The sequence below is a fragment of the Callorhinchus milii genome, unplaced genomic scaffold (assembly GCF_018977255.1).
Source record: "Callorhinchus milii isolate IMCB2004 unplaced genomic scaffold, IMCB_Cmil_1.0 Scaffold9, whole genome shotgun sequence".
NCBI lineage: Eukaryota > Metazoa > Chordata > Chondrichthyes > Chimaeriformes > Callorhinchidae > Callorhinchus > Callorhinchus milii.
In genome coordinates this window covers 12,916,427-12,929,396 of record NW_024704750.1, presented here as the reverse complement: position 1 = coordinate 12,929,396, position 12,970 = coordinate 12,916,427, and the positions used below count along the sequence as shown (strand labels likewise).

The 12,970-nt window shown below is 43.6% G+C and overlaps 1 protein-coding gene across 1 annotated transcript in view; it reads left to right on the top strand.

The window, feature by feature from the left end:
• Positions 1-2,352: 2,352 nt before the first annotated feature.
• baz1a (bromodomain adjacent to zinc finger domain, 1A) overlaps positions 2,353-12,970 on the top strand; it is a 29,689-nt gene continuing 19,071 nt past the window's right edge. The window contains exons 1-7 of the mRNA XM_042337976.1: positions 2,353-2,509; positions 7,090-7,368; positions 8,737-8,886; positions 10,697-10,795; positions 10,973-11,060; positions 11,701-11,838; positions 12,480-12,588. Coding sequence (XP_042193910.1) covers positions 2,397-2,509; positions 7,090-7,368; positions 8,737-8,886; positions 10,697-10,795; positions 10,973-11,060; positions 11,701-11,838; positions 12,480-12,588 — 976 coding nt within the window. The 5' untranslated portion in view covers positions 2,353-2,396. The remainder of the gene's footprint in view (positions 2,510-7,089; positions 7,369-8,736; positions 8,887-10,696; positions 10,796-10,972; positions 11,061-11,700; positions 11,839-12,479; positions 12,589-12,970) is intronic.

The window sequence follows — 12,970 nt, the reverse complement described above, 5'->3', positions numbered from 1 at the left end:
ATGTCCCACAAACAGTCGTAGATTGAAAATGACCAATTTATTATTGTTTTTGGTTTTGGAGGGATTATTATTAGGTGTGTGGAGTAAGGAAACTTGCCCAGGGTTTCGCCCTGCCTGGAATTGAACTCAGGTCTCTCACTTGCAAAGTGAGTGCTCTAACCATTGAGCTACAGGACTCCACGATGCAAGGATTATTATTATTATTATAATCTCCATTCTTGGACTAGAGAAAGGATACTCCTACCAGATAGAATGTCGTCCTGAAAACTTAGGCACAGGCTGTTATTTTACCACATGGAGTTACATATGCCTTACCTTAATAGTACAGGAACACAACCGTGGATTTAAAACATTGGTTAAATATTGAGAATGTATTGTATACAACTGGAGCACTTGCCTGAAGAGCAGGAGCTCAAAAGTATTGACCCTGAATCCTGATTAAAATATGATACTTGCATTTCCAGTGCACTTTTCCCCGGCAAACAATCCTTATATTTATACAGTGCCCTTCGGGTATATTATTAATTATAATGCTTGCGTTTGACATAGAGCCTTATCGTGTCATTGAGACATCTCAAAAGGGTTCGCAGAATACGCTGCAAAGCGAACGGACTGTATATTTTGTGGGCGAACCGCAGCGGTCAATTGCCCACAGCAGTGTCCCACTGCCCGGTACCATTCTCGACACAGACCTCCCCACTTGCAGAGTCGGAACAGTTTCTTGATTGAGCTCAGCCTCTACCATGTTCTGGTAAAAACCCATTCCAGTACCCCCCACCCAAACCCCCCCCCCCCCCACTACGTCAGCGACTGCTGACAGCCCCCCCCCAATTTGTGAAGCGTTGCAATTCCTGACCCCTTCTCTTCCCCCCCCCCCCCCGGATGCACCCTATTCGCGGTGCCAACCCCGACACCAGAGGAGGAGGAGGAGAAGAAGAAGAGAGAGAAAAAAAAAGCGGTAATCCATTGTGAATAAAGAAAGGATCGGTTTCGCTGAGCGGCCGCTGGCGGTGTAATAATGACGGCTGAACAGTAGCTGCCGGGATATCCCACACGCTTTCCAATGTCAAAAAAAGACCCCCCACCCCCCCCACAAACTCTCTCTCTCTCTCTCTCTCCTCTCTTCTCTTTTTTTGCACGGGACCCGCCGGGCCGGACAGGGCCGGACCGGGCCGGACAGCAAACCCGGCGGAGCGGGAAGGAAATCACCCACGTCGATGACAGGTTGCGGTGGCGGTTGCGTTACTCATCGTCGTTCCTCTCTCTCTCTCTCTCTTCGCGCGAGTGTAAAGGCCCCTCCAAAGCAAAAAAAAAAAGTGCCGAACTTTTTCTCTAATGTGTATAACATTATATAGATGACATGAATTTTTCTTTTTAAAAAAAAACCACACAAAATGTGTCGAGAGCCCCAAAGAGCGACTCGACAGCGGGGACTCCCGACACAATCGGATCCCGGCACGTGTCTGGGTGACGCAGGTGGGGGGCGGGGGGGGGGGAGCGTGGGCGGGCGGGCGGGCGCGTGCGTGCGCGATCGCGCGCCATGGCGCGATGACGTATATTTTGCGAATGACGAGGCGGCCTGGGTTGCCGCCCTCGCCAGTCGGAACCAATAGAAAGGCAGCGTTCTCGTGCGTCCCGACCCCTCCATCCGCCCTCCTCGGCCTCGGCGCGAGCGTTTGCGTCGTGACGCCCCGCCCCCTTGGCGGCGCTCGCTCGCGCTCGCTCGCTCGCTCCTCCTCCTCCCAGCCGCGCGCGCGCGCGCCGCCTCGAGAGACGGACAGAAAAAAAAAGAGAAGCGGCAGCGGCGACGACGACGGCGGCGGCTCCGGGCGTCAGTGAGAGAGAAAAGGAGTGGAGGCGGCTCGGCCACAGCACAGCACACACCCGGAAACAACCAACCACTTGCCCTCTCTCTCTCTCTCTCTCTCCAGGTACTTCGCTGACCCGCGCCGCTCTGTGGGTAGAGAGAGGAGAGGTCGCTCATTACCCCTTTTTTTTCTCTCTCTCTCTCTCTCTTGGTCCCGCCGTTTCTTCCGCCTTTTTCGGGGGACCGGCATCTGACGGGACTCGGGCGGTAACGCTGGCCGGGGGCGGGGTTCACGCGGCCGGCAGCTGTCCCGGCGCCGGCTCGCCGCTCGCGCGGGCGAGGGAGGGAGGGAGTGTGAAAAGGGGAAGCGGCGTTAAGTTTTGATGTAAAGTTTTTCAGTGAGTCAGTGATTCAGTTGAGTCAACGAGGCTTCTCCCGCCGGTCGCTCCCCCTCTTACTACCGGTCGATGTTTTTTTGTTTGATTTATTCTCTCTTTCTCTTTCATCTTCTTCTCTCCGGGGGAAAAAAAAAAGCGCCTCCTGCCTGCCTGCCCCCCTCTCCCTCCCTCCCTCCCTCCCCGAGGAGGCGATGCCGCTGCTCCATCGGAAACCGTTTGTTCGACAGAAACCTCCGGTCGACCTGAAGCCGGACGAGCAAGTTTTCTACTGTAAAGTGACTAACGAGATCTTCAGAGACTACGAGTGAGTGGACGGCTTGTTTCTCTCTCTCTCTCTCTCTCTCTCTCACACACACACACCCACACACTTCCTTGAACTTTAGGCGAGCAGATGGGAGAGATGGTGGGTGGGGGGGAGAGAGTTGCACTCACACCGCCCGCCCCGCCCGGCGCCTCCTCCGCCGCCACCGCCGCCGCCTCACATTATTTTTCAAACCGACAAATTATGATTCGAAAAAAAACCCGTGTTAACGGTTCGGGCTTTGGCCCCCGCGTCCGATTTCGAAAAGAATCGACCCTGAGCCGCCGTCAACCCGCCTTCTCCAACCCCCCCCCCACCGCGGTGGGCTGTCAGGTGCCGGTTGGGTTTGAAACTCGTGCCGACTAGGCCTTGTGCTGCTGGTGATAATGTCTGTAATGGCTGTTGGTTTTAATCCGACCCAGCCCAGCCCCAAACGTTTGTGCCTCTTTTTTTTCTCTCTCTCTCTCGCTCTCTCTCTCCCTCCCGCCGCCCTGTCTGGGTTGGGGAGGAGGAGGAGGAGGAGGTTTTGGTGGTGGTGGTGGAAGAATTGAACGCGCCCCTCCGTCCCTGTCCCCGGGTTTTCTTATTTTAATTCCCTTCCTTGTCAAAAGAGGCAACTTGGTTCTCCCCCCCCCCACCCAACCCCAACCACCGTGTGACATGTGGAAAGAGAGCGCGGGATGTTTCGCTGCTCGTCTCGGTCACTACGTTGTTGTCTCTTTTGTACCGACTCGAAGTCAGTCGCGGGCCTAGTCTGGCGACTCCACCGCCTTGTTCGATGGTAAACATCCCACACACACGCGCACACACACACACACAGACAGGAGCGGGGCCGGTTATACTGACGTTAAGCCGTGAGCCGGCAATGCTCCCTCCGGCCGGTGTGTGTGTGTGCGTGTGCGTGTGTGTGAGCGAGCGAGTGAGTGAGTGAGTGCGTGTGCGCCCACGACCACCTTTGATCGCTTCAAAGTGTCTTCGGTTTCACAACTCCCAACCGATTGGGGTTGTCTCATCGGGAATGAACTCGTGTCACTTTGCTGTGGCTCCCAAAGATGTTGTTTCGCTCCGCATTAGTAGTGCTTCTCAATTTTATGTGGGGGGGGGGGGGGGGCGGAAAAAAAGAGACTGGGAGTGATTGCAAAGCAGCAATTCACTGGAGAGGTTCCAATGACATTGGACTAAATAGCTGTCTGACCCCCAGAGATTCGTTTACTCATTAAAATCGCTCAGCGACGTTTTTAATTTGCCCAATTGCCGAACGTCTGGAAGGATTACTTCTAAATTATAGTGGATTGTTGGAAAATTACCCGGCTCCTTACGGAGAATGTTCTGTGGTCAAAGCAAATGGTTCACGGTTTACTTATTTTTCCCTAAGCATTTACTTCTAAACTTAATAAATATTTGATGGTCGCTGCCTCCTATGAAAATTTTATCAGTGGGCCTCAGAATATCAATTCATATTATATTAAGGTTCACTGGTCAGCAAAACCTTTTTGCAAAGATTACCTGACCTTTTCAGAGATGGATTTATCACCCATTTATCATGCTGCATGAGTGATTGGGGAGGGGGTGGTAGGGTTCCAACATATTGCACCACAATGCAGTAGAGCGCAAATTCATATGGTCCTTTCCTCGCCAGTCTGAGCCAGTATGTTTAGGTGCTTTGAGATTTTTCTGTACTTGGAGGGGAGCAGTATGTTTGATTATTTTGAAAATTAAATTATTAAATGTAGGCAGTTGCTCTCGTTGTAGTTGTATAATGTCTTTTCGTCCTCTTGGAAATTTTAAAAGTTTACCATAATCTATATCTAGCGATTTGCACCAGTGATGTTCTCGGCACTACTGCTATCGAATATGGGTAAGACAAAGGACAGCAAGGGTGTTTTGTGTTCACTTTATTGTACTGGGACCTAAATCTAACTGCACCACACCTGAAACTATTACATATCTCTTTCCATGGCCGTTGGATAATACTGTTGCCATTGAATGATGTAAACCATGATAAAATAATTGAGTGTAAAGCTCTTGTGTACAGCATATCAGAATTGAAGGAACTATCCCAACATGTATTTGAAGAATATTTCAATAACTAATATATATACTGGGATGTTTTTGCCGTACAAGGCGCTTTCAGTGTAGACATCAGTAGGTGCCTCTCTTATAAAGAGTACGTTAAGCTTAATATGACAGTGTTGATGTAGGGAATATTATGAAGCATTAATTCTGTGGAATTTGCTGCATTTACATTATAAATGCACGAGGATTCTATAGCACTTGCGACAACGAGGCAATCATCATGTATACACAGTTACTGTGAAAGTTGTGACGTCATTTTGTTTGATTGCAAGCCTTCACTTTTATCCTGTTTCTCCTATTTGCTGCTCCTACACCTAAGGAGCCAATGCATTGGTGTTAGATTTGGTAGCGCTCCAATATAAACGGGCCTTCATCTAAATAACACTTGGTTTTATTTAGATAACTTTAGATTCACAAAGATTTGGAAAGACTTTCTAGGGTTGATGAGTCCAATTGTAACACTTTTATTTAATATATATAGATATAATATGTATGTATGTGTATATATAGCCCCCTGACCCCAGCTCGAGTCTGAAATGCGGTACACTGTCCAGCGCCTTGGGACGTCCTCCCGACGTGAAAGGCGCTATACAAATGTAATCTTGTTGTTCTTGTTTATGGATCACCTTTGTGGAGTTCCGTAACGTAGTGGTTAAAGCACTTGCCTCGCAAGCGAAAGGACCTGGGTTCGATTCCTGAGCAGGGCGAAATGTTAGCCCTGTTTAAGCAAGTTTACTTACTCTACACACCTCTATTTCCCTAGCGGTAAGTAGGATCCCGGTTAGTCAATTGGTGGATTACTTTTCTGGCAGTAATAATTCCTTCAAAAAAATAAGAAGAATTTGGTCACTCGTTCCATGACTGCGTGTGGGACACTGCTGTGCACAATTGGTTGCTGCGTTTTGCCCACAAAATATACAGTCAGTTCACTTTGCAGTATATTCTTTGAAGTGCTTTGAGACATCTTGAAAATGTGATAAAACACTTATCAAATGCAAGGATTATCATTATTGTTTATTGTTATTCCTGCTGGGATCAACAAACTGACAGGGAATCAATCCTTTGAACTTTCTGTCACTTTTAACTCAGTTTTGCACCAAGCAGAGGCTGTAGCTTTAAGTATCTGTTGTATTTATAAAGACGACCAGTTGTACAAAGTAAGCTGAAAATTCTAATTCTCAATTTAAACCTGATGATAATTCAAATATATACCCAGTTTTGTCCACCTAGTGAGGGTGGGGCTCAAACCTGCCCTTGTCAGATAATAATAATAAAAATAATGATCCTTGCATTTGATATCGTGTCTTATCACGTCGTTGAGACACCTCAAAAAGCGCTTCACAGAATATACTATAAAGTGGATTGACTGTATTTTATGGGCAAAATAATGTCAAATGACCAACTAATAATAATAATCCTTGCATGTGACATAGTGGCAGCCAATTGCGCACAGCAGTGTCCCAGAAACAGTCATGGATAGAAGTGATCAATTTATTATTGCTTTTTTTTCTTGAGGAATTGTTATCAGGATGTGGAGAAAGGAAACTTGCCCAAGGTTTTGCCCTGCCGGGAATTGAACCCAAGTCTCTCACTTGCGAGGCAAATGCTCTTACCACTGAGCTACAGGACTCCAGATAATGACTATGATAATAATCCTTGCATTTATTTGATATAGCGCTTTTCACGTCGGGAGGACGTCCCAAAGTGCTTCACAGAACACACTGTAAAGTGAATTGACTGTATATTTGTGGGCGAACGCGGCAGCCAATTGCGCACAGCAATGTCCGACAAACAGTCGTAGATTGAAAATGACCAATTTTTATTATTGTTTTTGTTTTTTGGAGGGATTATTATTAGGCGTGTGGGGTAAGAAAACTTGCCCAAGGTTTCGCCATCTGCCTGGAATTGAACTCAGGTCTCTCGCTTCCAAAGAGAGTGCTCTAATCACTGAGCTACAGGACTATCCATAATGACTATCTTCCTAAGGGAGGGGGGTGAGCCTGGCTACCTCCAGAATGTGGGAACAATTTTAGGTATTGTAAAGGTTCAGTCAGAGCACTTTGAGCCTCTGTTTCTGTGGAATTTCCATTCTGATGTGGGCGTCATGAGTAATAGTAATGAGCTTGCATGTTTTAACTTATTTTGTGGTTGCTACAGTTTTCCCGTTTGTAGAAGATAACACCTGGCGCCACAATAGAAAAAAAACTGCACTACTGACCTCTCTGTTGGCTACAACCGAAAAATTGTCATGACGAAGATAACCTTATAGTTGCTTATTATAATTTTGACTATGGGGGGAGGGATTACTTTATTATTATTAGTTTATTAGTGTGAATTCCACCAATCAATATCTAGAACTATAAAGTGTGTCTTTTGCTGCAGGATAACGTTAATCTTGCATTGTGTGTATGAGACCTGAGAGAACAAGTCTCTATGGAAAATTGTTGCAATCAACTTTATATTTTTCTGTGGGTTTGTAAACTTTCTACTTTTTTTTCTTCATACAGTGACTTTTTTGAAAGGACAATTCTTTGCAACAGTCTGGTGTGGAGCTGTGCTATTACAGGCAAGCCAGGGCTGACTTACCAAGAAGCCCTTGAGTCAGAAAGCAGAGCCAGGCAGAATCTCCAGAACTTCCCCGGGCCGCTGGTAGTGCCCATCCTCTACTTGACTACCCTTACTCATTGCTCCCGCCTTCATGAACTCTGTGATGACATCTACACATATACTAAGGACCGTTACTTTGCTGGTGAAATAATTGAAGTAACTAATACCAATGGCACCAGGTAATTTTGGCTTTCAGTGATTCTCTAGAGATTAGGATTATTGCCCTTTGAGGGATCCATGAAGGATTATTTGCTCGCACTATCCTACATTTCTAGATTCTTAGATATTTAAAATGCATCCCAATGACGATTTTTAAGCGTGTAATATTTCTCCTAACTACCTGGGAAATCCCCAAACAGGTACTTATACAACTGCTTCCACTCTAGGAGAATGGCTGTAGCTCGAATAAGTTACAATAGTCTTTTTCACGGGGAGTTAAAAGTATTTCACCCTTGCCATTTAGTACTTTTGTTGCAGGTTGATTTAAGGTACGTATTTACTGGCTATTAAGGTTGAAGAGCAGTGGATTTCAGGCAGTCGTGAAGAAGCTCTCAACACTCCTTGCAGCTAGATGACATGATAGGGTGCTATATCAAATGCAAGATTATTATTATTAATACAGAATCACTTTGCCTTTCACCCCAGCTTTCTCCTCACACTGTATATCTAATGCCAGTGACTGATGTTGTGATGTGCAACTGACAGCCCAGGTATCCAGTTCTAATTCTTTCGCCCATCTCTGACAGCATTTCTGATCTCAATTTGCTAAAAGAGCAAACGTGTGATTGGAGGTGAAAGACTTTCATAACATTATAATGATTAAGAATTATAATAATTTGGTCACTTAATCAACAACTGTTGATTTCAGTCCACGACTATTTGTGGACACTACTGTACGCAATTTTGCCCACAAAGTACAGTCAATGGTTCCGTTCAGAGAAACATTGCGCGGCTCGAAAGAGTCGACGTCAAAAGAAAACATAAAAAGTGCTCTCGGCAATTGTGGGGGGCGGGGGCAGGGGGGAAGGGTGAGGTGAAAGCTGAAAGAATGGTTCGTGGGGGTTGCTGGCAATGCAACTCTTTGGTACATCCTTCTGGCGTGAAAGGCGCTACACAAATGTAATTTGTTGTTGGTTGCAATGCACTTCACAGTATGTTCTGTGAAGCGCTTTGAGACGTCTCGAAGACCTGATAACAAATAAAACTAATCCTTTGTTGAGAAAGAATCCTGAAGTATGTAGTGGAAGATAAATTTATGAAGGAAACATTTTGCTCTTCTCGAAGAATTGACTAATTTTTGAAGGCTGAGATATTGAATGGACTGATTTGTAAATGAGTATCAGAGTATCATAAAAGTAAGAAACTGGGCTATAATCTATTGATTGTGATTTCAGTCTACAGAATGTAGAACTCTGTACTTTAAATATAAATAAATGTACAATTAAATGTAGGTCTGCAAGCCAGACCTACATTTGGTTTAATGGCTGATTGAAGGGGGTATGGAGATATTTTGTATTTATGCTGATTATTTAGATCTCTCTTGCTAGGCAAACCTGCAAGATTTTGGAGGTTGTCACCCCACCGGTGCAAAATGGAACTGCAAACGGGCACATAAGCAACCGAGCTGAAGATGTTGTGATTGTCATCAGTGATGAAAGCGACAATGAGGATGGGTCCACAAGCTCTGCGCATGCTGGGTAAGTAAATACCTTATTTCCATCACTTGAATCTGCTGCAGAACAAGTACTAGTGTAGCGTGTTAGCTACTCGTAACTTCCAGGATGTACTTTGTTTGTACTGCTTCACAGTATGAACTGTTAAGTGTAGTGACTATTTTCTAGGTGAACATGGCAGCCATAACAATGTTTCACAAACCACTTAAAAAGTGAATGACCAATTTTATCTGGAGGATGGTTGACTTGAATACCGGGAGAAACTCACTTGTCCTTTTGAGTGGTATCACTTTATTATTATTATTGTTATCACGGCATCTTTAAAGTCCACCTAGCAGACACAGGACCACGATTTAGCATCTCACCTGAAGGACGAACCTCCAACAACACAGCACATCTCCAGTACTGCCTAAATGTAACAAGTTCCAAGTCCCGCATAGGTCTTAAACCTACAACCTTTCTGTCTCTGAGACAAGAGTATTACCTACTGAGCTGTGCTGCTCCCCCAATTATCATTTTTAGGAGAAGGTCATTTTGAGTATTTTTGTTTTTTTTATTCTTCACTTTAGTAAGTGTAGCCTACAGACAAGCTGGAGGAAATAAATAGGTAGAATGTTCTGCTTTAAGAGGTGGGTTAGAGTTTAGAGTGGGATTACTGACTTTTCACCTCTTTGACCTGATTAAATCTGACCCAGAATAGTAGGATAAAACCTGCCTTTCTGTTCTGGCTGTGCCAGTGTGTATTCTATTATTGACCTCCTGGGTTCAGGTGACTCAACCTATGGAAGAAAAACATGTAAAGTTGTTTTGTTTCACTGCTTGCTGATCAGTGTTGTGGTTTATCATGTAAGCGTGAGTCCCTGGTTTAGCCCGCTGTTCCAATGCAGTGCACTATCAAAAATATTGTCCTTTAGGTCAGACAGAAAGATCCCATTAATTATTTGATCAGAGCAGGGTGCGTATCAGGGGAATAGAGGGGTTTATGAAGAGTGGAGGTTCATGTGGAGTATAAGCACCACCCGAAGCTAGTTGGACTGAATAGCCTGATTCTTTGCTGTAAAATTCTAGTGTAAAAATTTTACCAACTAGCTGGCATCCATCTGGCTCAGTCAGATGCATTCTTGCCTCTGAAGGTTGTGGGTTCAAGTCCCACATGAGGGACAAGTCCCCTAAAAATTAATTTTGTTTAAAAAAAAACCCAACAATAACAACAATGTCCTGGCCCCTGGGAGGCTAAGCCTGCGGGCTGATGCACTCTCGCTGATCGCTTGCTCCCGGTCTCTGCGTTCACGTCTAGTCTGCCGCCCTGACCCGAGCCTCCCCCTCCACTCCCAGTCCCGGGATCCGTTACTGTAAAGCGCTCTGAGAAGCCGTCCGGCGCAGAGAACGCTATATAAATTGAAGTTGTTGTTGTTGACAATGTGCTATGGTGCTATATCAAATCCATTAATATAATTATGATGGGGAAGAGAGGGAGATGATACTTTTTGTCCAACAAAAGTATTTCAAAGGTAATCTGTCTGCATTGGTGACTCAAATAAAAGACCCTTCGAAGGTATTTTCTGCTTATTTGAGTAAGGGTTGTTGAAATCTTTGGAAAAGGTCATGTACTGTAACAATGTAGTATTTGATGTTTTTAGCCAAACTTTGAACTACTGGACATTGGATTATAGAAGGAGAAAACCTAGATTAAAATACTGTAAAATTTGTGAGTTGAGATCATCTACAATTTCCTGAAAAAACTTGTGATCCTGGTAGCTAGATAATTGAACAAGCATTCAAAATATTTAGTTAAAGCGCAACACTAACAAGTTTCTTTTTTAAAATCTCATAGGAAGAAGAAAAGTAAGGTTGACGTGTCATTGTTCAAATACAAGGTGAAACCACTGAAAAGTGAAGGAAATGAAATCATAATAAAGGCTGCCCAGATGAAGTGAGTATTATCAAAAGTTTTATCTCGTCTTTGGATTAAAATGCACTTTGATGCCTTTTCCATCAATATATTTGGATTCATTTTTGTTTGTCTATTGTGATGCAACAATGTGATGCATTTATGGTTGTTTATTGAAGCTTTAGTTTTATTTTTGATTTATTCTCCTCCCTCATACAGTCGCAAGAAAAACGTCTATTCCCGAGACAAACTGAAGCTTTTTCTCAAACAACATTGTGAATTGCGGCACTCTCTTCTCAAAGTCAAGGTAAATATTTTTTTTAGAAGGAATAAAACAAAAATGGGTAAAAGTATAAAGGGTTGTTCTAACACTTAATGGAATTGTTTTTGGGGGGAATGAAGTAGTTTGCCTTCACTGCTCTAATCTTCTGACCACTGCTTCAGGCTTGACGGAAGGCAGGTGACCTGTTGCTGTTTAAAATCTGTGAACATTGACACATGGTTGACTGTCACCTTTGGAAAGGCAGAAAAAGGCGTTTGACTGAAAATTTGTGCAATTAAAGGGTCTCTCTCATCATTGAAAATAAAACAAGTGCTAATTTTTTTCACTCTATCCCAGTAAGCGCTTCATTAAGAGCGACAGTCACAAATGTCTTGGTACATGTGTTACTTACTGTAAAGTGTTGTCAGGAAGCCAATGTTCAGTAGCCACTAGGGGGTGTAGCAGATTTATCCTTCATATAGATATTGACAGTTCTGAAATGGTCCCAAGTTGAATTACAAAATGGATGCTACATGTTTTATGCATATTTAAAATATTGTAATGTTTTGTTTGATGTTTATGAGAATGTTGCACCGTTTAAATTGTGCTTTTGTGTGCAGGATGTACATTTAGTTTGACGTATTGCCCTATTTTCCTTGTTTTTGTGTATGTGTGTGTGTGACAGTCCACTACAGCCACCAAATACAAGCTTTCAGAGCAGAATTTCTCCCACTTGTTCCCGGATGATCCACTCGCATTTCCTTTCAGTCCCACCAGTAGAGGACGGGGACGGGTAGCCAAGCATCGGGGATCATTCTCAAACGTGAGCAGAAACTTTCTTTTAAACTTCTTTAATTCCGCTTTGGCACAGTTTGCCCTGTTCTATTAGTGAAACAGTTTTATGGGGAAAGTGGAAACGATGATATACCAGTGTTTGATACACCAGTAAAAATGATTATGCTTTACATTCTTAGTGCTTTCCTACATCATAAACACAACATTCAGAAATTGTAAACTATACACCTTTCATGGGTTTTTTCTGGAATTTTTAAAAATATATTAAGTTGTTGTAAGATAGTACAACATATGACAATGAGGCTCATAGGATCTTAGTTGTGAATTGAGCAGCGTGAGGCTTAAAAGCCACTGATTGTGCTCTTGGCGGGATAATCACAATGTATTGATCCTTTGTATAGCGTAATTTTCCCCTTGTGGTTTGTAAAATATTTTTTCTGATCAGAAGCAACATTTAATTTAGTAGAGGAAGTAAAAAATTTTTAATATTCTGTCTGTAAAATGCACCCTGATGTCTCTTTCAAAGCATTTTATATGGAACTCGTTTTGTGAAGTAATTGCCCTTTTACTAATAAAATGGCAATGGTTGCTGGTTAAGAGTAAAATGATTTTTTTTTAAATCCTATTTGAATTCCCAGCCAAACCGATTTTATGATCTTGTTTTTTCAGTCACAATCTGATGGCGCTACAGATGGTGAGGGAACTCCACAGTACAAGAACAAATCTGCACGGGAAATTGAAAGATTGCGGAAACATAGGGAAGAAATGAAGGGAATGGGTATGCTTAATATTTAACACATACAGATTTTATATGTGAATATTACAAGACTTTATAAAGCTTATGGGAATTGATTCATTTCACGTTAATGGTTTTAGATTACAGTTGAGTAATTTGTGTTTAATTACTTTATAGCAATGGAAACTTACTGAATAGAAAGTTTTGCCAATCTATGGTGGCTTTTGATGGGGATAGGGGGTTAGTGGAAAGAAAATTGAGTACTGTTGGTCCTTCCCTTAATTCTATACGTCCTGTAGCTTAGTGGTTAGAGCACTCGCCTCACAAGCGAGAGGACCCAGGTTCGATTCCCGGGCAAGGAGAAACCTTAGGCAAGTTTCCTTACTCCACGCATCTATGTTTACTTAGCAGTAAGTAGGAACCC